The sequence below is a fragment of the Labeo rohita genome, chromosome 10 (assembly GCF_022985175.1).
Source record: "Labeo rohita strain BAU-BD-2019 chromosome 10, IGBB_LRoh.1.0, whole genome shotgun sequence".
Classification (NCBI taxonomy): Eukaryota; Metazoa; Chordata; class Actinopteri; order Cypriniformes; family Cyprinidae; genus Labeo; species Labeo rohita.
This window is the reverse complement of record NC_066878.1, coordinates 30,344,272-30,371,053: the sequence shown is the minus strand read 5'-3', so window position 1 is coordinate 30,371,053 and position 26,782 is coordinate 30,344,272. Positions and strand designations below refer to the sequence as shown.

Genomic DNA, 26,782 nt, shown 5'->3' with positions numbered 1-26,782 from the left:
GTAACATTATATAAATCTATGCTGTCACTTATGATCAATTCAGTGCATCCTTGCTGAATTAAAAAATATATACATTTCTTTAAAAAAAAAATCTTACTAATTTAAATTAAACTTAATAAATTAAATTAAATATATTTAAAGTATATATATCAAATTACTCAATGGCTCTGATGTATTGTGCATCCCTAAGAAAATCATCAAACGTAGTTGTAAAATCTTTAATTTCTGTAATATTTTGAAGGTAAAAATGGTTTTGTTCTTGAACTTATCTTCAGAATGTGCATTAAAATGTAATCGCTTTTGTGAAACATTGAACGACTGTCCTCATAACTAATGTATTCATATCTACAGCCGCTCGGTGCATTTTCTCCTTAGTGGCCGCCCACAAACCTGACACGTTATTACCCATGAGAATACAGCGATCTCACTGAAAAAGCTGTAAATATTCATAATTTAACACAAAGGAGGAGGCCCTACGTCATTACAGCACCTGCCGGCGTGTAATGCAATTTGACCTGCATGCTGAGAGTCAAAGGCATTCAATATTATGAATATTAGCTACAGTGTTAGCGATGCCTGGCGCATACACAAAGACCGAAGTCTGGGATGCGTTTCTTCCCGATGCGAAGACACGCGCGCACGCACACACATGCTGAGGCTCTCCAGGTTATTGGTTATGAAAGGGAGGGGGCAACAGCGAAGGTGTGGTTGTCATGGAGATGAGAGGAGCGGAATGGGATTTGTTGTATCAATAACCTTGAGGAGACAATGGGAATTAATCATAGACAGACAGTGGCGGCTCGTCCAGGAGAGCAAGAGACTGGGGACGCACAAAGAAGGGAAGAGGAAAATGAATCGTGTAATCAGTCGCTCCGCTGGCTCTCGAGCGCTCATTATCTAATTATTTTACAAACAAGAGCTCACGATCGATAACGCACAATTGTCCTTTAGCAAACAAGCGCTTTAGAAGTTCAAGAGAAAGGCTTGCCAAAAAAAAAAAAAAACACTGTAATACAATGATTAAAAAAAAAAAAATTGCATAAATTAAGGCCAGTGAAACAGTATTTTTACACATGTTTAGTTTAATTTAAAAATGTATTTAGAAGTATTAAATTTAAATACTTATTTACATGAAAAATATAGGAAATAATGAGAAAAATACTTAATATATTTATTTATTTTACAAATGTAAAAAAAAAATTGGTATATTAATAATTAAGTGTTAAATATTTATCTCTCGCTTTCTCTCTCTCTCTCTGTTTAAATAAAGTAAAATTTAAATATGTATTTAAAACTACTATATAAACTACTATATAAATTATATATATATATATATATATATATATAATTTACATGAAAAATATAAGAAATAATGGAAAAAATACGTAATATATTTTTCTTTTATTTACAAATTTACAAAAAAATAGGTATATTAATAATTAAATATTAAATATTTATCTCTCTTTTTCTCAGTGTGTGTCAAAAAAACACCATAATGCAATGAATAAATAAATAAATACAGCAGCATAAATTAAAGCCAGTACAAAATAAGTGTTTAAAAATATTAAAAATATAAGACATAATGGAGATATAATAATCTCTCTGTCTCTCTCTCTCTCTCTCTGTGTGTGTGTGTGTGTGTGTGTGTGTGTGCGTGTGTGAAAACACACAAAAACACTGTAATACAATGATTTAAAAAATAATAAGTACAATATGAGTATTTTTACAAGTAATTCACATTTAATTGAAATATATTTACAAGAATGTAATTTATACAAATTAATTCATTAGACACATTTATGAATTTATAAATTAATATATATTTAATATAACAAGTTTGAGGGTGAGAGGATGGTAAACAAAATGGATAAATCAAAATGGATAAATTTGTATTTACAACTATTATACTAATATTTACTTAATTAAATAATAATAATAATATATATATATATATATATATATATACAGTGGGTACGGAAAGTATTCAGACCCCCTTAAATTTTTCACTCTTTGTTATATTGCAGCTATTTGCTAAAATCATTTAAGTTCATTTTTTTTCCTCATTAATGTACACACAGCACCCCATATTGACAGAAAAACACAGAATTGTTGACATTTTTGCAGATTTATTAAAAAAGAAAAACTGAAATATCACATGGTCCTAAGTATTCAGACCCTTTGCTCAGTATTTAGTAGAAGCACCCTTTTGATCTAATACAACCATGAGTCTTTTCGGGAAAGATGCAACAAGTTTTTCACACCTGGATTTGGGGATCCTCTGCCATTCCTCCTTGCAGATCCTCTCCAGTTCTGTCAGGTTGGATGGTAAACGTTGGTGGACAGCCATTTTTAGGTCTCTCCAGAGATGCTCATTTGGGTCAGGGCTCTGGCTGGGCCATTCAAGAACAGTCACAGAGTTGTTGTGAAGCCACTCCTTCATTATTTTAGCTGTGTGCTTAGGGTCATTGTCTTGTTGGAAGGTAAACCTTCGGCCCAGTCTGAGGTCCTGAGCACTCTGGAGAAGGTTTTCGTCCAGGATATCCCTGTACTTGGCCGCATTCATCTTTCCCTCGATTGCAACCAGTCGTCCTGTCCCTGCAGCTGAAAAACACCCCCACAGCATGATGCTGCCACCACCATGCTTCACTGTTGGGACTGTATTGGACAGGTGATGAGCAGTGCCTGGTTTTCTCCACACATACCGCTTAGAATTAAGGCCAAAAAGTTCTATCTTGGTCTCATCAGACCAAAGAATCTTATTTCTCACCATCTTGGAGTCCTTCAGGTGTTTTTTTAGTAAACTCCATGCGGGCTTTCATGTGTCTTGCACTGAGGAGAGGCTTCCGTCGGGCCACTCTGCCATAAAGCCCTGACTGGTGGAGGGCTGCAGTGATGGTTGACTTTCTACAACTTTCTCCCATCTCCCGACTGCATCTCTGGAGCTCAGCCACAGTGATCTTTGGGTTCTTCTTTACCTCTCTCACCAAGGCTCTTCTCCCCCAATAGCTCAGTTTGGCCAGCTCTAGGAAGGGTTCTGGTTGTCCCAAACGTCTTCCATTTAAGGATTATGGAAAAATTTATGTGAAATTTATGTGAAAAATTTAAGGGGGTCTGAATACTACTTTCCGTACCCACTGTATATATATATATATAATACTATACTATAAAAAATACTTAATATATTTATGTATTTACTTGACGAATTTACCAAAAATTGGTATATTAATAATTAAATATTAAATATTTCTTTTTCTCTTTCTGTATGTGTGTGTGTGTGTGTGAAAAAACATCATAATGTAATGATTAAAAAAAAAAAATTGAAGCAGCATAAATTAAAGTCAGTACAAAATAAGTGTTTTACCAGTACTTTAAATTTAATTTAAATATGTATTTAATTTAAATAATAAGTATTTCATTTAAATATTTATTTAATTTTATTGAAAATAAATACATATTTATTTAAATAAAAGTAATTTTTTTTTTTGCTAAATATTTAATATTTCTTTAATTTAAATATATATTATTTTTAAAAATATAAAATGCAAAACGATGAAATTTCCTTTGAGTATTTTCCTTTAATTCTTAATAAAAGAAATTGAGTTTAATAATAAAAATTAAAAGTTAATTTTAAAATTTGTTGTTGTTGATTTTAGGATGAATGACCTGGTCATGTTTTTGGCATTTTTTGTTTCATCAGTATTCTGTATGCTATTAATAATTCTATAAATATATTTACAAATAATTTAATATAAATATTCATGTCTGTTTTAACAGAAAAATCATTTTTATTTCGTGTTTAGTTGTCAATTTTAATTGTGCTGGTATTAAACATAAATAAATGTTGTTACAGTTAAAAGGATAAAAAGAACTCTGAAGGCTTGATTTTCATAACATCTTAGCCTTTGTATAATTAATTAGATTTTTGTGTTTTCTGAAAAAAATGTGAGCGGTTTAATAACAACTCTAACCTTAGCAAGCGGTTAATTAATTGGGGACATTTTGAGATTAAACACATTTGGGTAATGATTTCTCTTGTCCTGATGCAGGCTCTTTATTTGCCCTGGAGATCCAGCGTGACCGTCGCGGGTTATCTGATTTTATCTGGTCTTATCTGTTTCCAGGAAATGCAAGTGGAAGAGCTTAGCGCAGTAAGACAGACCCTGCAAGCTGATCTAGAGACATCTATCTGGCGTATCGTTGATCTGCAAGCCGCGCTGGAGGAGGTGGAGTCCAGTGATGAAAGTGATACAGAAAGGTATTGCTAGTGACGTGCACCTGACCTTTTCTGTTTCTATTTATTTTTTGTTTCTGCTCCACAGTCTAGCATAGCAAGGGGAAATTTTCTGCAAACCAGTTTCTATACTATACATACTATAAAATATTCAAGATTTTGATTGGTTTGTTCCAAACAATACTGTGTTGAAGGTAGTATGCTGTATGGTGTACGATTTGATTTGATTTTGCATATAATGCATTTTTTAAGTAACTCTTTATTTTGTTAGGGTTGTTTGTTTATTTATTTATACATTTATTATTATTATTATTATTATTATTATTATTATTATCATTATTATTTTCCATTTTATTTTATTTAGGGATTTTTTTTGTTTGTTGTTTTTTGTGTTTTGTTTTGTTTTTCAGTTAATCTAACTTTACAACTTTTATTTAATTGGAGTTGCTTTATTTTATTTTATTTTATTTTATCTTATCTTGTTTTTATTTTTATGTTGTTCAATTTTATTTAGGGCTTTTTGTTTGTTGTTTTTTAGCTAATCTAACTTTACAACTTTTTATTTCATTGTTAGGGTTGCTTTATTTTATTTTATTTATTTATTTAGTTTTTATTTTAATTGTATTATTTTATTGTATTTTAATTTATTTTTAGGGGACGGGGTGCATTTTTTCAGTAACTTTATAGTTTGTCTGGGTTGCTTAATTTTATTTTATCTTGTTTTTTATTTTATTTTATTTTTTTCTATTTTCTATTGTTTTATTCAGGGTTTTTTGTTTGTTTGTTGTTTTTCGTGTTTACAACTTTTAATTTTGTTGGTTAGGGTTGCTTTAATTTATTTTTATCTTGTGTTTTTATTTTAGATTTTATACTTTTAATTTAATTTAATTTTATTTTGTATTATTTCTTAATTTATTTATTTTTTTTTTTATTTGAGGCATTTTTGTTGGTTTTTGTTTTTCATGTTTTGTTTTGTTTTTCAGCAAATCTAACTTTACAATGTTTTATTTCATGGGAGTTGCTTCATTTTAATTTATCTTTTTTTTTATTTTATATTATATTATGTATTTAATTTTATTTCAGTTTAATTTAATTTAAATTAACTCTATACGTACAGTATATACAGTATACAGTAACTTTTTCTTTTTTCACTTTTGATGTTTTAATACAGCAACATCAAGACATAAAACTTAAAAACCAAAGGGAAGAAAACAGTATATATATGTGTATACTGTTTTCTTCCCTTTGGGTTTGAAGTTTTACTTCTTGCTGTGACTTTGTAATTCCTTCTATTCTTTTTTCAGCTGAGCTAAAATGTGAAGAGATTTTCCTCACTGTGCAAAATCAAGGCTATACTTTGCTACTATAAACGCTTCAATAATGCCTTCCTCCCTCGACACCCATAGTAAAATGCAGTCCGATGTATCAGAGTTCACAGACTTTGATCTTCTCCGTCAGGCTGCTTAGACTTCACTGAAAATTCGATATGCTTGCTTTGCTTGTACCTCCAACCACTTTAGCTTTCCGCTCCACTCCTGTGCGTCTCTGACTGTGTCTCCCTCTTCACACAGTGTGCAGACAGCAGTGGAGTCCTTCTCTAGAAAGAAAGATCTGTAAGCACTTCCTCCCCCATCCTGTTGTTGTTCACTTACATGCATCCGTGTTCATTTTCTGTTGTGCATTTGGGAATGAGCGATCGGATAAATGCAGGCTTCAAACTAGGCCAGTGGATGCATATTGGGCTGGACGAAAAAAAAATTTGTTTAAGTTTTTTTGTCAAACATGCAAATTTAATTGCATAATTTATATATATACTGTATAATGGACACATTATATAAATATATATTAAAATTACTATTCATTTTAATTAATTCTAATTAATTAAAATTAAAATAATTAATATAATTATATATTATATATTTGTTTTTGTATTTATTTTACTTTTATTAATGTTTTGTATTTTTGTATTTATATATATAGTATAATGGACAAATTCTATAAATATATTTTTAAAGTACATTTTTTGTAATTTTATTTGTTTGCTAGTTTATTCATTTATTATTATTATTTATTCATTTATTGTATCATATTCTAATTTATATGTATATATATATATATATATATATATTAGGGCTGTCAACGATTAATCGCGATTAATTGCATACAAAATAAAAGTTTAAGACTGCCTAATATATGTGTGTGTACAAATTAATGTGTATATATATGAGAAATATGTTATTAATATACAAAATTATTTTATATATATATATATATATATATATATATATAAATTATATAAAAATTATAATAAATACATATGCTTGTAAATATTTCTTAAATATATACATGAATGTGTTTGTATTTATATATACATAATAATTACACACAGTACACACACATATATTAGGCAAACTTAAACTTTTATTTTGTATGCGATTAATCGCGATTAATCGTTGACAGCCCTAATATATATATATATATATATATATATATATATATATAGAGCTATTGTGCTTTATTAGTAAAAAGTATTAGTAAATATTTGATTATATATGGATTATATAATATTATAATTGATATTATATATGGAAAAATCTCAATAAATATATTTTTAATTACATTTTTATATTTTATTTATACATTTTATTTTGTACTTTATTTGTAAAAAGTGTTTTTAAATATTGTAAATATATATTTTTATTTTATTATATATTTATTTATTCATAATATTATTTACATTTTTTTTTTACCTACTAGCTGTACTGGCTACTGTCATTTAAGTATGAGGCACTATTAAAATATTTTTCCTAGCACTCTCTCACTCACAAATCACAAGCTAGAAAAGAATTGTGGAACTACTTTAGGTACCTTAAAGAAACTTGAATGCTAAATTTTGTTTTGACAGATATATTACTTCATCCAGCTTTAGTTGCATAACATACATTAACGTCTGCTGCAACATAAAGAAATGCACTGCTTTATGCAGTACGGTTTCTTTTTTGCATATAAATGCACGGCATCTCTTTGTGAACCGTGGCTTAATGGTGTTGGCGGAGTCTAACGCATAACCATCCTACTCTCGTTGGTCTAAAAATTTGCCATCATGCAAATGTTGATGGATGGGCCAACACTGTGTTTGGCTGTTGATGCTGCCTGCTTAGCCTGTTGCTCGGTGCTGTAAGTTTGTGTGGACTTGTGTAAGGTCACGGCTTCCCTTCACACGTCTGAATGAAGATAGACGAGAGTCTCAGCTGGACAGATGCAAACAGACACCTACTCGTCGGACGCGAATCTCCGACATACCCACACTGCCACTTTCCTTTGTTAAACGCAAGAAGCTTTCCTCTGAGCGAGAGAGTCCTTTTAAAAGTTCACCAGCTGTGATATGCTTTGTCTTCTGAATAATGCATGCACGTTAGCCGAGACCCCCCGCGTCTCGTCTCTTTCAGTTGTCTGTGCAATGAAAAAGGGGATAAAATGAACTGTGTTGCAGTTTCTCAGAGCTTTGGGTCTTAAATCTCTACGATTTTAGTGAGTCCAATTACAAGAGGGTAGGAGAGAACCTACGGCATATGCAAGCAAATTAACATTTTTTGTTACCTACTCTTGTATGTTTGAATAAGAGCTTCTGGAAATTAGAATAGGTTTTGACGCATTGGCTCTGTTACAAAACCTAGTGATCTGCTCAGCATTTTAAATCATCATAGGCATACACACAAGAAGAAACTGTTTCTAAAAGGCAGGTACTGTAACTTGTTTGAGAAAATTCTGAAGCAACATCACATGTATCCATAAACAATACAATCACTGAATGTAATGCAGCATGCTATTATATAGACTGCTGCTCAGAAGTTTAGGATCTGTAAGATTTTAGTAGCTTTTAAAGACGTCTTTTATGCTCATCAAGGCTGCATTTATTTGATCAAAAATACCAAAAAGATTTTTTTTATATTGTGAAATATTATTTCAATTTAAAATGAAATTTAAAAAAAAATTAAAATGTAATTTATTATTCAGAAATCATTCTAATATTCTGATTTATTATCAATGTTGACAACAGTTGTGCTGCTTAATATTTTTTTGGAACCTGTGATACTTTTTTTCTGGATTTTTTTTTTTTATCAGTGAAAGGCTAAAAAGAACAGCATTTATTCAAAATGGAAAGGTTTTCTAACATTATACACTACTGTTCAAAAGTTAGGGGTTTTCATTCTTTCTTATTTTTGGAAAAAAACCAAGGATGTGTTAAAGCATAGATTTACATTGTTAGAAAAGATTTATATTTTCAATAAATGCTGTTATTTTTAACTTGTTATTCATCAAAGAATCCTGAAAAAAAAGAATCACAGGTTCCAAAAAATACTTGGCAGCACGACTGTTTCCAACATTGATAATTCTAATAATAAATCAGCATATTAGCTGATGAAAATTCAGCTTTGCATCACAGGAATAAATAATATTTTATATTTTAAAGTATGTTAAAATAAAAGCCATTATTTTATATTGTAATAACATTTTGCAATATTACTATTTTTTTCTGTATTTGTGATCAAATAAATGCAGCATTGATGAGCATAAGAGACTTCTTTAAAAAACATTACAAGTCTTACTGATCTCAAACTTTTGAGCGGCAAGGATAGTTCACCCAAAACTGAACATTCTGTCATTAATTACTCACCCTCATCTCGTTTCAAACCCGTAAGACCTTCGTTCATCTTCAGAACACATGTTAAGATATTGATTAAATCTGAGAGTTTTCTGACCCTGCATAGATAACAACGCAATTGACATGTTCAAGTCCCAGAAAGGTAGTAATGACATTTCTAAAATAGTCCATGTGACATCAGTGGTTCAACCGTCATGTTATAAAGATATGAGAATGCTTTGCTTTTTTTTTTTTTTTTTTTTTTTTTTTTTGCAAAAATATCTTAATTTGTGTTCTGAAGATGAACAAACATCTTACAGGTTTGAAATGTAATGAGGGTGAGTAATTAATGAGAAAATTTTCATTTTTGGGCGAACTGTCCCTTTAATACAGTGCTGAAAATCGTCCTCAAATATAATCTAATGAAAATTAAGTTTTAGCCAATATTTGTGTAAATGCACATTTTATGCATAGTAGAGTATCTCTTGCATCATTTAGCAACAGCACGAATTCTGTTGTAATCCGTATTATCAATATCGTGTTATCACAATATCAAAACTGTCTTTTGTATATTATTGTCGTGAAACGGTCTTCCGGCTAAAAAGTGTAGTTTTTAAAATATATTTAATTTTTTTATTCTAATATAAAAGGTCTTTAAAGTTGTGTTTTGGGCCATTATGCTTTGGCACAGTATCTGTTAAATGAAATAAAACACGAAAGAAAGTCTGTTTTCACTGTACGTTTCAAAGCAAAACGTGCACTTCGTTCAGGCGATCACCATGTGATCCGGTGTTTTCTGCGCCTCAGAACGGCTCAGTTCACAGTGAACTCGTTTATCACACACTGAAAACCCTAATAAGTTCATTAGACTAAATTGATTGAGTAAACTCGTTGCCTCAATTTAATTGAGTAATGGAATCTTCCAAAACTTGCATATTTAAGTTTATTTAACTTGGCGGTTTTGTAGACTGTACTTAAATCATTCAGTTCAACAAACTTAGCACTTATTTAATGTACTTAAACAATTGTGTTCACTTGGTATTAATTTTTTTAAGTGTACTTATATATTTAAGCTAACTCAACATGAAAATGTAACTTACAACTGTTAAACAATGTTCTTGTATTTGACTGCAAGCTTTGTGCACACCGAACTGAAATAAAACAATGAACAGCATATTTAATCTTAGATTTTTTTATTGACAAAATGTCACAATATTATTGAAAACAGTAAACACTATACTGTAATGTAAATAAGGTTATAGCCTCACTTTAAAGGTGGTAACAAAAAAAAAAAAAAAACTAAAAAAAACTTAACTAGTGCAGTACATCAACTCTATGCACATATATACTTCACTCAAGTATCAAATATTATGTTAATGTAAACATAACTATTACATTTCACCAGTTAAGCTTTGTGCAAACATAGCAAACTAAAATAAAACAGTCAACATATAGTGTCTTTCACCAAAATTTCACAGTATTACAGTACAAACTATACTGTAGTGGAAATATTACTGTGTCACAACCACACTACAGAGGTGTAACAATATCCCAAATGAACTACTGAACATCAGTTGTAGAACTCTGCATTTTACAATTTAAACATGCTTTTTATTGTTCATAAAATGAATAATGGAGATCAAGAAATCAAGGTGGGAAAAAAAACCCCAAAACAAAGAATGGTGTTAAAGTATCACAGTGACGTTTCTTAAGCAAAAAGTTGGTTTGCCAGAGAAGAATTATTCAGATTGAAGAAGTCAAATGCAAAGAGCTGGAGGGCTGAAGATCGGTGTCCTCCAATAAAATCCCCACTGGCACATCAAGGATAGTGTTACGATGATCAGACACCTAGTGAATAAACAGGTATAAATATAGTATTGTGATCCGGAATCAAAGGTTTATCATCAATGCATGTTTATCAGAATGCCCGCTAAGTTTATTTAAAAAAAAAAAAAAAAAAAAAAAACAATAACCCTAATCCAACATGGATATTTACTTACAGAATGGATATTTTCTTACACAAACAAATTGATTCCCTTCACAAACCCCTGGAGCCTTCTGGAGCAGTTTTATGATGGATGGATGGAATTTTTTGGTTCAAAATCTCATCCCCCATTCACTTTCATTAAAAAGCTTGGAAGAACCAGGATAAATTTTATTATAACTCTGATTGTATGGCTTGAGGGTCAGGAAACCTTAGGATAATTTTTGGGTGAACTATCCCTTTTAAGAACAGATTTACTTACTAAACATGACTTCGAGTCATCATCTCCAACCATGATAGGCAGTCCTCGAAGAACAAGGGTTCGGACCTCTGTTGGCTGGGCTGACTTTAGAGGAAAACATACATAACAGATTGTTGATATGAGAAAATAAGAAATAAATTACGTTGACAAAATTAAATACTTCTAAAGGGATAGTTCACCCAAAAATGAAAATTCTGTCATTGTTTACTCACCCTAAATTTGTTCCAAACCAAGCAGTTTTGGGGCACCACTTACATGTACATACTAAAAAGAAATACTAAGGAACTCAATGCTGCACCAAAATTCTTTGGTTAACATATGGTTAACATATCTTCCTTTGGTTTCAGCAGAGCAAAGAAATTTATACAGGTTTGGAACAATTGCAGGTGGGTAAATGAAGACAGAATTTCCATTTTTGGTTTCCATCCTTTAAGTTATGTTAAATAAGACAAATAAATACTGACCTTTATTTGCTGTAAAAGTTCAACAAGCGCTGACCAGGAGCCCTCCTTTTGTCTGTCAAGGTTTTCGTAGAATTCCTGCTTTAGATTTTTGCCCATAATTCTGTTCAACTCCATGCAAACCTGGGGGGAAACAAGGCCAGGTCACTAATCACATTAGCTTCCACACAGAAATGCTTTACAGGCTAATAAATAAGGAAATAATGAAGAGGCTAAGAAATAGTATTGTTTTATAATGTTAAAGGAATAGACCACTAAAAAAATTAAAATTGTCATTTACTCATGCTCAAATTGTTGTATAATCACATGATTTTATTTCTTTTGCTGAACACAAAGATAATATTTTCAATTATGATGGTAACCAAATAGTTGCTTGTTCCCATTTACTTCTCTAGTATTTTCAGTAGCATTAGTCAGTGAGTACCAGCAATTTTTTTTTTTTTTTTTTTTTTTGCGGACTACCCCCTAAGAAAACCCGAAACAATAATTCATTTATTTCATATGAATTTCTATATTTCAGTTTTGGTTTTTTGTTTTTCTTTAAATGTGTTCTGCAAAAGTATTCCAAAAGCAGGTTTCTGCAGAGCCAAAAATGCAGTACTTACATTTCCACATGTCCTTGTTTAATGTCACCTGTAACAGAAAAGTTGAAAATAGTAAGTTTAACAAAGTCAGTAAAAAAAAAAAAAAAAAAAAAATTACACTATAATTCAGATTGTAGTCTTACAATGTTTAACTAATTACTGGTGACCAGTGTGAAGATGGTCTGTAATTTCACCATCTAGTTATAAAAAAAAATCACTAGCCTTATTCATCTCAGCTATAGTAGCAAAACTAGCAATGTTCTTATAACACACAATTAACCTAGAATTTGCATACTTCACAAATGCTCTGTACAAGTCAAAATTTTCGACTTTTCAATCATAGCTTGATAACATTATGCTCAATATATTGTTAATTAATGGCGACACTGACAAAATTGGCCTGAAAAAATAACCCTCGTGGTCTAACTTTAAGCAGTAACTGTTATCTGCCATGTTCTTTCTCTCACAGAAAAACGATTAGGAGACTTCATCAAATATGTACACCAAACTGGTAAAATGAGAAATAAGTTGTCGTTTCAATAACCATACCATCACAAAATCATTAAGAAAATATCGTTACTTAATGGCAAGGTAAGGGGTGGGAGAAACGTTAATTGATCTCAGAAGTGGCTGCCATGTTCTTTCCCACAGAAATACACGATTACACAATGATTAAGCGAATTAACGAATATGTTTTAGTATTATAAATCAAATAAATATTAATTTGATATCTCAGTTATCATACCATCACAAATCCATACAGTTAACGTTACTTGATGGCTACGCTGTCAAAGTTTGACCATGACTGAGTTGTCTTTTATTATAGAAAAGTACAGCAAGGATTTAAATAAGCACATTTCACTCAGAATCATTACTTTATATCTACATAATTTACTTACCGAACATAGAAGAAAAACGTCCGTCTTCAAACTTGGTGTCAGCAACAGAACGACGATGGCAAAAGGACTAATCAGCGCATTAGTTCTCTTGTTAGTAGGCGGGACTCCTTGCATGGCCAATCACATTAAATAAAGAACCGCGAAATGTAAGCATGTAAGCGCGGGCCATTTTCAAACTATAATTTTCAGATTTCCGGTAAAGCACTTTCGCTATTATTAGCTGTAATGTGATTTTACAGGCTAGTTTACTATGTGGACTGTAGAAAGTGAGGCGTACTTTGTGCAGTTAGGGGTGTCATAATATTTGGTTCAAGCGTAAAAAAAAAAAAAACATTTAGCGAATAATTTGATTCAAAACGGGACGCGTTTCGCGAATCATTTTATCCCCAAGGGTTTATATATATATATGTATATATAAACCCTTGTATATGGGTTAAAGTTAATTTGTCAACAAAAATTCCCAAATAAAAAATAAGTAGCCTAAATTTATTCCCATTATGGTGAATACTTGTAACTGAATCCATTTGTTTTCTGATTTAAAAAAGAGAGAAAACACCTTGCACATGGTATTAGAATTTTACAATCAAGAAGACTACAGTTGTGAAAATGACCATTAATCATGATTTTGAGCTCACAACACTTGAAATCTTAAGTTTATGCATTTTGATGGTAAATAAGTTAAATGAACTCATATTTTTAAGTGATAGGTCCAAAATGCAAAATTTTAAGTAATGTTTAGTCAACATTACTTGATTGTATAAGTAAAGACAGCATTAGGGTTTACAGTGCATGTGCTGTAAGTTTAGCACACATTTGGGAATGCAACGGCTGCTAGTTATGCTTTATTTTCACGGCAGATGATTACAGCATTTCACTAGATTTGTAGTGAGACGTGTTTTTGTAAGCTGGAGTTTTACGTCAAAATAAAAGTTTAAAGGGGTCATCGGATGAAGTTCACTTTTACTTGTTGTTTGAACATTAATGTGTGTTGGCAGTGTATGTACAAATCTACAAATCTAAAGTCCATGCAGTGGTTTTTAATTAATGTGTAAAAATATTACCTTTTTCAAATCAAGCCATTCACTAAGCTTCTCTTAGTTCTGTGTAGTTCAGACAGTGGAGCAAGGTGCAAGCAACACCAAGGTCATGGGTTTGATTCCAAAGGAATGAATAAACTTGATTAAATGTATAACTTGAATCCAATGTCAGTCTCTTAAATAAAAGTGTCTGCCAAATGCATAAATGCAGATGTAAATGTATGCCTATGCAGAGCGTTCCAAATCAATCACTTAATGAGGATTCATGGCTGTGCTCTTAAAATTAAAGGTTCTTTGTTGGAAAAAGCTTCTTCAGATTATTAAAATAGTCTTCACACTAAGAAAAAAATGGTTGTTTATAGTCCCCATGACATCAAAATGAAAGTTTTTTGGCATTTAGTATGAATAAGTTAGCCTTAAGGTTATCTGTAAGCTAGTGTGCTCCAAAACAATGACAAAATTTGCATTTCGAAGATATAAGCATTCAACACTTACAGTCTCTAACATCCACAAATATGGATCAACAGTTTTGATCACATCACCCCTGCACTTCAGCTGCTCATCAAAACGTTCTGTCCAATCAAATACTCTCTAGAATCCGAAGTGTCCCGCCCCCTACACTATAAATAGACGCTGAAGCTGCAGCTGAAATCAATCACTTATTCAAAGAATTTGTATCTTCTGTACAGTGAATGGCACGTAGTGCACTACATAGGGGATAGGGAGCAATTCAGAGTGTAAATACTGTATGCTTTCCATTAAGTCAAATGAAGTCTGGTTTCGCTCAGTCTGCTCCGGTCCAGGAACACAATAGCATGGAGTGATTATAGGCACAACTCGTCGCAGACCACAAAACTTATCAAACATGTTTGAATTCTACACAGAATGCTATTTTATATACAGATAATGCAATATGGATGAGATTGTGGCTGTCATACACTCTTAAAAATAAAAGCTCTAAAGGGGTGTTTTTGCGATGATGCCATAGAAGAAACATTTTTGGTCCCCCAAAGAACCTTTTAGTGAACAGTTCTTAAAAGAACCATTTTTCAGAACATTTTTAAAATTGAAATTTCACTATAAAGAACCTTTTCTGCATTTGAAAGGTTCCATGGATGTTCAAGGTTCTTTATGGAACCATTGATGCCAATAAAGAACCTTTATTTTTAAGAGTGTACACTATCAAATGTGGCTTTACCCAGCCACACGAAACGCTATAAACAAAACCCCATAGGCTATTTAAAAAGGGGACGGGACTGCTGGATATATCCTGCCCTGTCTTCCTTTTTTTTTTTAAATTACGTCAACACATAGAATAACGCTGTGTGTTTCAAAGCACTTCAATGGACCTTTAAGAATTGATCACTGAAAGATTGAACCCAAAATGGTGGTTCAACTGCATACAAAATCCTTTTAGAATCCTTATTTTTAAGAGTGTAGGATGCTCCATTAGAAGATATCTGCCTCTTTAGGCAATTAGCAGCAAGGCAGCACACCAGCTCTTGGAACGGAGCTTATGTTTTGGGATCTCGAGCAAACAGATTTAGTCAGTCTGTAAACAGGCTGTGGATCAGTGCGTTGTGCCCCTACGAGCCTTGATAATGACAGCGCTCTCAAGACTAATGAACTCACAGTTCACTGAACACACATGGTCTGCTGGGTAGTAATGAGGATATCAGAGTTAATATCACCCCCGTGTGTGGCATTACAGCACCCATCATGAGAGATCTCCTCTTGAGCCATGTGCATGATCATATTCATGTAGGTCATGTATGCATTGCTTATACTGATTTGATTGCCTGCGCTGTAAAAGCATGTTGCACAACTGTTAATCTTTCCAATGAAAGCATGATTTTCACACTGACGTGGGGTTTGAATTTCAGCGACACCATGTCTAGCGTCGGATCCAGTGTGGGCACTGAAGACGTTGGCGAAGGGATACGTCAGTGGGCAGGTGTACCGCGGGGAGGCAGAGGCGGCAGAACTTCTCCTTACGCAGGAAGCAGCTCTGGCCGCCAATCTGTTACTGACACCATGAGCACCTACAGTTTCAGGTAACATAACAAGAAAAATCTGATAATCAATAAGCATGAGTGTGCTTCAAAGGTAACACTACCAGGCCAGATTAGGTAAGTAGCTGTTTTAGCAAACATGGCTCTAGTCCTGGGAAACACAACAGGAGAAATGTTAAAGTATTCTTTTTTCTGTGCAATGAAAGTTAGTTTAAACTGTTAAACTTAAAAAAAAAACAATAAAAGTAGCATGAGAATAATTAGTCGTAAGTAGCACGGGTATGTTTGTAGCAATAGCTAATAATACATTGTATGGTCAAAATGATCGATTTTTCTTTTAAGCCAAAAATTAGGATATTAAGTATAGATCATGCTCCATGAAGATATTTTGTAAATTTCCTACCGTAAACATCAAAACTTAATTTTTGATGAGTAATACAGTTGAGGTCAAAAGTTTACATCACCCTTTCAGAATCATTAAAAATGTTAATTATTTTACCAAAATAAGAGGGATAATAAAAAACACGTTATTGTTTATTTAGTATTGACCTGAACAAGATATTTCACATAAAAGATGTTTGCATAGTCCACAAAAGAAAATAATAGTTGAATTTATAAAAATTACCCCGTTCAAAAATTTACATCCCCTTGATTTTTAAAACTGTGTTAAAAGCTGTGTTTTTTGTTTAGTGATAGTTGTTCATGAATCCGTTGTTTGTCCTGTACACTTAAACTGTCTGCTGTTCTTCAGAAAAATCCTTCAGGTCCCACCAATTCTTTGGTTTTCCAGCATTTTTGTGTATTTGAACTATATGATTATGACTATATGATTTTGAGATTCATCTTTTCACACTGAGGACAACTGAGGGACTCATATGCGACTATTACAGAAGATTCAAACACTCACTCACGGCTCCAGAAGGAAAAACAATGCATTAAGAGGGTGAAAACTTTTGAACAGAATGAAGATGTGTACATTTTTCTTATTTTGCCTAAATATCATACTTTTTAATTTAGTACTGCCTTCAGAGGCTACAGAAGGTACTTACATGTTTTCCAGAAGACAAAATAATTTAAATTTACCCTGACATACGTCATTCAATGAAGATATAACATGTTAGATATGTTATAGTTCACCCAAAAATGTAAATTCTGTTATTAATTTCTCACTGTCATGTCATTACAAACCAGTAAGACCTTTGTTCATCTTGGGAAGACAAATTAAGACATTTTTGATAAAATCCAAGTGCTTTCTGACCCTGCATAGACAGCACCGGTACTAACACATTCAAGGCTCAGAGAGGTAGTAAGGACTTGTTAAAATAGTACATGTGACATCAAAGTTTCAACTGTAAGTTACAGTTGTTGTAGTTGTAGTTAGTAGAATGTCTAAATCAAACTATCAAAATAAAGTGTAACCCAATCTGCATTAGAAACAAAAAAACAACTAAACATTGCATTACACCTTCACTCACGTTTTGAAATCCAGCATCTAGTTGCTTATGTGAAGTGCCACAATCTCCATGAACGCTGCTTTATTTCCATTAAAAGACTGCAGATTCTCGAAAAACTGGTAGAATCTGTCACAAAGTGTTTCTATTTTATCGTGCCATATGCATCAGACATTAAGCAAACGGAGTGTGACCATGACATCTGACACTGAGACTATGTGAGGATTGACATCGAAGATGATTAGTCATGTCTTGTCGAGTACTTCAAAATCTCTCATTTTGTGCTCCATGGAAGCCATATGGGATTGAAACGTCATTTGGGTGACTAAATGATGATAAGACGCATCCTTTAACTTAATATTCATTGTTATTGTCTGTCTTTTATTCCCTATCAAAGATCTTGCACGCAAGACTTAGACGAAGACGTCAAAGAAAGTGGTCTTGGCAGAGCATCATCATCCACTGCCCTATCTGAGCTCTTGGAAGGTCTGAGGAAGAAGCGCGCTGGGTGGGACAGAGGCTCGGAGGCCGGCGAGGGCAGCGCAGTGTCCCTTCCCATCTATCAGACGACTGGGGCCTCCACGCTACGCCGCAGACCCTCAGCGCTGTCTTTAGAAGAAGAGGAGGGTCTGGAGGACCTGCCTCGACCTGGCATACTGAAACCTCCCAGTCCGCACCTGCCCCGTGCCTCCAGCCTCCGCTCGCTATCCGAGGCAGGCCCAACATCTTCCACCACCACAGCCACCACAGGAAAGATGAACCGCTTCAGCTCCTGCGACTCCCTCGCATCCGTGACCTCCACTGCAAGTTCCCGCCGCCACTTGTCCAACCTGGCCATCCCTGAGGAAGGTGAAGAGGAGCCCAGCTCGAAAGTCATGCCTCCACTTGGGTATCAGCCAATGCGGCGTCGATTACTCGGCGGCCTGGTGACGGAAACCGGAGAGTCGCAATTGGGATCGGAACCACTTGTGTTCCAGAATCGCAGACTCCTCGGGAATCAGGACAAGGAGAGGGCCGATGCAGGGGAGACCAGCTCGGACATTCTCCCAGCTATCCGACGAGCACAGTCCACCAGCAGCCTAGCGTCAAGCAGCTCCAGAACAGGCCAGAGACGAGCCCTCAGCGTGCACTTTGGGGAGTTACCGCCATCCAGAGCGTCGCGTAGAGAGTCCGATTCAGATTCTTCAAGTTCTGGCGGATCTCAGAAGCGTCGTGGGCCTCAAGGAGAGAGGCTGGAAGCTGAGGGCAGTGAGGACGTCAACTCTGTGATGAAGAAGTACCTCAAAAAAGCAGAAGTCGACTAGAAAGCTGAACGAGGTTAAGCTTAAAACTGCAGTGGCCTGCTTTACATTTAAGGGGGTCATATCATGAGGAACCTAATTTTCCTTGATCTTTTGAGTTTCTACTGAAATACACTTTAACTTAGAGAGCTCAAAACCTCTTCCAGAGTCCAAATCCAGGGATATTCTGAAATCCGTGGATCTGTATTGGCAGAAACCTGGGATTTGTGATCTCAGAAACATTATTATTTGATCACCCACAGGTTGCACATCACAAACATCAGTTTGCTGTTTAGAAGAAATTGCATTTTCTGTTGTGTTTGGAGCAGGGTTCGTACAAGGTGCTTAAAGTACTTAAATTTGACTTTTTGAAATTTAATCCCTGAAAAATATTCCTGAAGAGGTACTTGAAAAGTGCTTGAATTATTGAAAGATAATGTATCTGTGAAATAAGTGTTTAATTTTGCCAATAAGCACATCTTTTTAAGCAAATTACACTAAATTCAAAAACACTTTTTGTTTATTTCAGTTCATGTCAGAAAACTATCGAGCTAAGCAAGTAGTAGTACTGACAGTGTCGTGTAAACATGGCTGAAGATGCGAAACGAGGAACAGATGAACCGAATCAATTGAGTCATTTTACGCTGAAACTGCTCCGATTCAAACTCGTGACTTCGATCATTCATTTCAAGCGACTCACTAGCAAAAACCAGATCAAATAAAAAGAGCCAATCATTTTCTAATTTCAACATCACTTGTAATGTTTTCAAAAAGCACGTAGTGATGGGTGAAACAGCTTTTCAAAACTCCGAATCAGTTAAACCTTTGTATCGCTTGCAACAACATTTAGCAAGTTGAATGAGTCCAGTTGAATGATTCAAATGATTCGCGATACGCGCCATAAGTCAAATTGTTTACAATCCATGCTCCCAGTCTTAATATGAAATGATGAAATGTTCATGAATCATTATTCATATCAGAACTTCGCAGCAGATTTGCAAATCTTTTGCTTTAGATCGGAACTTGGGAGCGTGAATCATTTGATTTAAATCGGGACTTTGGAGCGGGTTTGTGAGTCTTGTTTTAGATCGGATCTTCATAGCGCCGATCATGAATAATTTGATTTAGATCGGGAGTTTGGAGCAGGTTCGCAAATCTTTTGTTTTGGATTAGACCTTTATAGAGTGGATCGCAAATCATTTGATTTAGTTCGAGACTTTGGAGCAGGTTTGCGAATATTTTGCTTTTGATCGGATCTTCGTAGTGCGGATCGCGAATCATTCGATTTAGATTGGATCTTTGTAGCGTGGATTGCAAATCATTTGATTTAGATCGGAAGTTTGGAGTGGGTTTGCCAATCTTTTGCTTTAGATCAGATCTTTGTAGCGCAGATCGTGAATCATTTAATTTAGATCGGGACTTCGGAGCGAGTTCGCAAATCTTTTGCTTTAGAACAGATTTTCGTAGGCCAGATTGCGAATCATTTGATTTAGTTCGGGACTTCGGAGTGGGTTCTGGAATCTTTTGCTTTAGATTAGATCTTCGTACCGCAGATCGTGAATCATTTGATTTAGATCGTGACTTTAGAACGGATTTGAAAATCTTTTGCTTTAGATCAGAAGTTCAGAGCGTGGATCGCAAATCATTTGGTTTAGATCAGCACTTCGGAGCAGGTTTGTGAATATTTTGCTTTTGATCGGATCTTCGTAGCACCGAACACAAATTATTTGATTTAGATCAGGACTTCGAAGCGCGGATCTCAAATCATTTGATTAAGTTCAAGACTTTGGAGCGGGTTTGTGAATATTTTGCTTTTGATCGGATCAAGCACCGATCACAGATTATTTGATTTGGATCAGGAGTTCGAAGCGCGGATCTCAAATCATTTGATTTAGGTTGGAACTTTGCAGCAGGTTTGCTCATTCAATCCATGAATGCACAAAGTGAGATCCATGATTGAAGTCAGTGAAAAGAAAAGTAGTGCTTAAAAAGTCCTTGAAATCCTGGATTTTTATTTTATAGTATCTCTGCGAACCCTGGTCTGGAGGCTTCTCCTTGTAAGAAACAGAAGTGCCTTTTCAAAAGGTACACTTTTGTTCCTTTTAGGTACTAATATGTAGCTTTAAGGTACCAATATGCTCTCTTTAGGGTACAAAGGTTTACCTTTTGAAATGGTATCACAACAGTGACGGCTTTTTGTACCTTTTTTCCTGAGAGTGAATGTTCACATGTAATGTAAAGCACAACTTCAAATGGTTATAGAGGAGGTGGAAAATAGTCACAAAAAAGTTAGGCTTTTTTTTTTTTTTTTAAAAAGTGTATGACCCCTTTAAATGAAAAATAAGCAACATGAAATTAAATTGAATTGTGAAAGGATATGAATCATTTAGTCACTCTTTTTTTCCTTTCTCCTGACAGGGTAGATGAAGATGTGGAGAATCATCCCTGTCCAGAATGCATTTAACTGGAAGCACAAATACACTGAGGATTTATTTTGAGCACTGTTTGTACACGTAAATAAAGATGTTAACGCATGAAATTCCTAAAATTCTCAGTGTAAACATGCCCTTTATTTGAGCCGCGCTGATACCCGCAGGTGCTTCAGGTCAGGGAAATGAGTTTTGACCAGCGAGCGCTCGCTTTCCCTCTCAGCAGTCAGTGCAAATTTGTTGAACTCCTACAGATGTAAATAAAAACGTCGAGCAGAATCATTGGTATTTGCTTCGACCTTTCAAAGGAGAGGAGCAGCATTACACTCACAGAGGAAAACAACAGAAATAGAGCCGTTTTACAAAGCAGAGGCTCTCCATAATAATGAAGCCCAACCTCATTTCTGCAGTCAAATCATTAGACTTATTTGCCTAGGAACAGAGTCAAGAAAACAGTTTGTACTTAATTGCCAGGGCAAAATTTGAAGGAACTACACACACAGTGACAGTGTGCGCCATATTAGTGCACTTGGCAAGCATAAACGGGCTAAAGAAACATTCCAGATTCAGTCATCCTAAATTGCAGCATAATATTGCTTATCACAAAGAATAATTTTAACCATTTTCTTTGAGGTTACAATGAGGCCGGTACAAGTGGAAGTAATTGGGGCTAATTTTGAACGTCTTGTTTTATAAAAGCTCAAACTTATTTTAACTGAAGTCATTCAATGTGGTCATATCCATTATGGCCCAAGTGCTAAATTGTATCCAGCCTGCAATATTCCAACTACATCTACTAAAAGCAATGCATTACAGTGATTCTTACCACAGTAAGTGTTTTCTTAACTCTTACCTGTGGTAAATCACCAATGCAGTGCCTCATTTAAATTGGTGCTTCCATTGCATTAAGATGATGGCTGCATCTGACAGGTTTACGCCAGCCCAGTCATACTTTCTTCTACAGACAAAATGGTTTTAGAGAAAACGAGACCAGTTTGCTTTCCCCTCCAACAGTTTTATTGACAAGCAGCAGAACTACAATGGGACCACGGTGAGAAATTGGAGCTCCCAACTCAGATGTCCAGCAGCGGCCTTCTGGGAACGTGCTGCTTCCCATCCACATCTGCAATAGGAGAACATGATCAATGCTTGAGTCTCTACATGATCAAATTAGCACGTCATCTACAGGTCCTTGCCTGGTCACACCTTTGCAGCTTGCGCCTTACGTCCCCTTCCTTTACCCTGAAGGAAACAAATGTTATTTGTGCATAGCTTTACAAAAAGAGGAATCTTCAGAGAAAACAAAAGTACCTTTTTAGGTGGATTTTCTCCATCTGAGGCTTCCCTGCATTTACAAAACATTTGATTAGTTTGCTTTGAGAAACGTATGAAAAAAATAAATGTTTGATTTGACTTACTCATCCTCTCCCTTTTCTGGCTTCTTTCTCTTTAAAGATAAAAGGAAGCCATTAGAATAAACAAATTTAGTTCAAACGACTTGTGAGCTACAAGACGAGGCCTTACTTTGCCAGCACCATTTTTTGTGACTTTCTTAACCGGTGATTCTTCAATATCTTCCTCCTCTTCTTCTACCTCCTCATCCATCTCTTCATCCATCTCTTCATCGTCAGAGTACTCCTCCACTGGGAGAGATTTTGGCACAAGACCCATTGATTTAAACAGGAACCACAGATAGTAGCTAAAAATAGAGCTGAAATGACCACTCACGGGCCACATGTTCCGCTCCGACGTACACCGGCCCAGAGCCGTGCTTCAGGCGAAAGGTCACGGGCGGATGAAGATCCAATCCAGACAGGTTGACCTGATGGAGAATGAAATCTCATGAGGTACACAGACTTGTGAAGGTAAAACGTGATTACTGTGGCTCTAGTCAAAGAAAACCATAGAAGACTCAAAACAGATTAAAAATATTCTTTAACCCTCTGGGGCTGCTCACGTGGTCATCAAATAATTTTAACAAAACATACAGCATTTTAGTTCAAGAAGGTTTATCATTTTGCATTTTTAAGGGATTTTATGGTACCAAAATTGTGGTGATCTACATATTTGCTGTTGCCTGAAAATTACATTTCCAGTTTGGACTAATGTAAATCATAAATACTTTAAAACAGTTTGGTCTCTTTTTTAAGATGACACTTTAGATTGTTGAACTGAAAAGCGTTAAAGCGAGTTAAATAAATCAATGAATGAATGAATAAAATACAGCTGTAAATGAAATATAATTTTTCCCCAAAACATGTTTTACCAAAATAGCATGAAAAATTAATTCTTGCAAGCCATGTTCCAAATTCGAGGTTGATAGCGCAAAAAAAAAAAAAATTAATATAATATACAATATAATATTATATATATATATATATATATATATATATATATATATATATATATATATATATATATATATATATATATATATATATATATATATATATATATAGTGTGCGTTTTGACTGCACACAATGTGTGATTATTTTTTCCACAAACTTCAAACTTTGAAAAAAGCCTACTACAATTTCAACGGGAAGCAAGTTTCACCTAGCAAAAACATTTGGGACAGCGCCCAAACAAAATCTTACGGAAAGCTCTTTTTTTTGTGGCATCAACCTCAAATTTGGAACACAACTAGCTTGGACTTATAGCTTTGATTTTCATGCAGTTTTAAGGTAAAACATGTTTTGGAAAACATACATTTCATATAAAATTTAAAGTACTTTTCTGCATTTTTTTTTTTTTTTTTTTTAAAAAACAGTAGACCCAATCAGCACCTGAAGGTTAAATGCTTTCAATTGAAATGGGTAACTGGGGTCTGTATCCACCATATTCTTCAACATGAAAGAAATGGGCCAGACTTCCGGTTGATTAACCACCATAGGGAAATAAGAATAACAACGTGCAGTAAACGGTAAAACTGTTTGCACTACAAACCATTGTTTTCATAATTAACATAATATAGTAAAACACACCAATTTGCTATATCAAGCAGCAAAACCAGCCGTTTTGTACAGCTAAAAAAAGCTGGACGCTGATGAGACCAGAAGTCACACCTATAAAAGTTTACAAATGGCCGTGCCCGCCTTTACGGGAAAAATAAAGTGGATAGAGACTATATATAATATCCACTACTAGCGAAAATGCTACTAGTGAGCAAACATTTCAATACAGACTCAAGGTAAAATAATACAAGTCAATAAAATGTAATAATTTATACCACAAACGAATATTTCTTACCGTAGGCATAGATTTAGCGTGAAGTGTTGCTATGGGAACCGCTTTCGCGCTGCTGTTGCCCTCACCAGTGACCAACTCGACGATATTGAACTCATCTTTGGCGGTGTGACCCAGACACATCTTCAAATCAAATATTACCTGGTTAAACACCGATTAAAAGTCACGTTTACCTCGATAATCACTTAACCAACCGTTCTCAGTGCCAGCTGGTGTTGATGGTTCGTATCATCCGTCTTGAAGGACTCTTCTTTATTAGATTCGTTGAGTTCACAACCTAAAACAACGGTCGAACAACGGTAACCTTAGGTTTGAAGTCATATTTTTTCCTGAAGACATGAAAGTGCACTTACCCCAAAGAGTGGATAAAGGTTTCTCTGTTTTGCTCATTTTGAAACAAAAACAAAAAACTGAAAGACACATACAAGTAAGTGTGTTTTAATTACACGCACAGTATGTAAATATATATATAGTATGTTAATGTGAATTATTCAGAAACGCGTTTTATATTCTCACCAGAAATAAATCTCAGGGCTGCTTCTAGGACAGCAAAAGAAAAGAAAGCATGAGTTTGCGCCCTGTGAACGTTTAAAGAGGAAGTTAATTGCTCATCAGGTGACAGTAATTAAGTCAGGATCACTGCGGGTTAATTATGGATCCGACCTGCTGCATGAACCTGCTGAAAAAGCACTTCTTTATAATCACGTTTTAATCGAATAGAATTAAGCTGACTCATAATTATGCATATTAAATATGTTGCCTTTTATTTCATATTAACCTCTAACGGGGGCTAGTTGTCACATGGGGACGTTTCCATAAGGCCTTTGTCTACAAATGTTTGTTTGTAAAGTTTACACACCTTGCAAAATGTTAATTATTTTACCAAAACAAAAGGGATTATACAAAATGCATGTTATTTTTTATTTAGTACTAACCTGAAAAAGATATTTTACATAAAATATGTTTACATTATAGTCCATAAGAGAAAATGTGAATTTATAAAAATGACCCTGTTCAAAAGTTCACATACGCTTGATTCTTAATACTGTATTGTTACCTGAATGATCTGTGTTTTGCTGTTTAGTGATAGTTGTTCATGAGTTCCTTGTTTGTCCTGAACAGTTAAACTGTCTGCTGTTCTTCAGAAAAATCCTTCAGGTCCCACAATTTCTTTGGTTTTCCAGCATTTTTGTGTATTTTAACCCTTTCCAGCAATGACTGTATGATTTTGAGATCCATCTTTTCACACTGAAGACAACTGAGGGACCCATATGCGACTATTACAGAAGCTTCAAACGCTCACTGATGCTCCAGAAGGAAACACGATGCATTAAGAGCCAGGGGGTAAAAAAAACTTTTGAATTTGAAGGTCAGGGGAAATTTAACTTACTCTGTCTTCTGGGAAACATGTAAGTATATTTTATAGCTTCTGAAGTGCCGTAGTAAATGAAAACTAAATATGATATTTAGGCAAAATAAGAAAAATGTACACATCTTCATTCTGTTCAAAAGTTTTCACCCCCCGGCTCTTAATGATTCATTTTTACTTCTGAAGCACTGTGATATCACTAATCTGCGTCTGTGGAAATCTTGTTTCCTTTTTGGCAATCAAGACTTTTGTTTTTATATATAATGTAAGTCAGCCATTAGAAATATTCACTGTAGTAAAAACCGTGACATCTAGCCCCAGTGTCCCATAGAGATCCCTCAAATCAATTATTCTCATAAGATAAAGCTGTGCCTATGAACTTCATTCATAATTAATGAATTTTACACTAAATAATTAAACAATGGCTTTTTTATAGATGTTTTACAGCAGAATTAAAATTTTATTTGTGACAAAGTCTGCATCACAGATTCTGTTATTTTCCTGTTTATAACTGTGAAGCTGCTTTAAAACAATTTGTATTGTATAAAGCACTAAAGTGACTCAAAACGTGAGCCGAGTGTGTATTTCAGTCGTTTAACTTATATTTGCCATGGCTGTTTATGTATCTCAGATCCCCCTCCGTTCCATATGTGCTGCACACTCTCATTCTGTCGTGTGATCTATTATTAACAGATCTCCATGCACCGGATCGCTCAGCCTGTGGATTACGGAGCGGAGTGAGAACATGGGCTGTGAGTTTGACCGCCGCTCCCCTGGGTTCCAGCGCCAGCCCCTCGCCGCCATCAAAGACCGCGAGCCTCCGGATGAAAAGTAAGTAGAGGAGGGGGCCGAAGAAGCCATGAGGACAAAGAGACTGTGATATTACGAGGTG

General features: G+C 34.5%; 2 protein-coding genes across 6 annotated transcripts in view; one reads left to right on the top strand and one right to left on the bottom strand.

Annotated features, from left to right (window-relative positions):
• Positions 1–22,167, top strand: part of LOC127172200 (unconventional myosin-XVIIIb) — a 70,146-nt gene extending 47,979 nt beyond the window's left edge. The window contains exons 40-44 of one of the 4 annotated variants that reach the window (XM_051121400.1): positions 4,122–4,255; positions 5,803–5,844; positions 15,987–16,157; positions 17,964–18,883; positions 21,265–22,166. In XM_051121400.1, the coding sequence (XP_050977357.1) occupies positions 4,122–4,255; positions 5,803–5,844; positions 15,987–16,157; positions 17,964–18,870 (1,254 nt within the window). In that variant the 3' untranslated portion in view covers positions 18,871–18,883; positions 21,265–22,166. Of the gene's footprint in view, positions 1–4,121; positions 4,256–5,802; positions 5,845–15,986; positions 16,158–17,963; positions 18,884–21,264 lie in introns of all 4 variants that reach the window. The other 3 variants (XM_051121397.1, XM_051121401.1, XM_051121398.1) reach the window with 3 other exon arrangements.
• A 51-nt stretch (positions 22,168–22,218) lies between these two features.
• npm2b (nucleophosmin/nucleoplasmin, 2b) lies at positions 22,219–25,184 on the bottom strand. Of its 2 annotated transcripts, none has more exons than XM_051121410.1 (10): positions 25,038–25,184; positions 24,875–24,931; positions 24,716–24,798; positions 24,525–24,644; positions 23,004–23,097; positions 22,800–22,918; positions 22,694–22,722; positions 22,587–22,620; positions 22,482–22,517; positions 22,219–22,398 (listed from the first exon to the last, which is right to left on the bottom strand). In XM_051121410.1, exons 2-10 carry the CDS (start codon positions 24,909–24,911, stop codon positions 22,234–22,236), a joined length of 717 nt encoding a protein of 238 aa, XP_050977367.1. In that variant the 5' UTR covers positions 24,912–24,931; positions 25,038–25,184; the 3' UTR covers positions 22,219–22,233. The 2 variants fall into 2 exon arrangements, with proteins under 2 accessions (XP_050977367.1, XP_050977368.1); XM_051121411.1 differs by having other exon boundaries at positions 22,270–22,398; positions 22,472–22,517; positions 25,038–25,182.
• Positions 25,185–26,782: the final 1,598 nt, after the last annotated feature.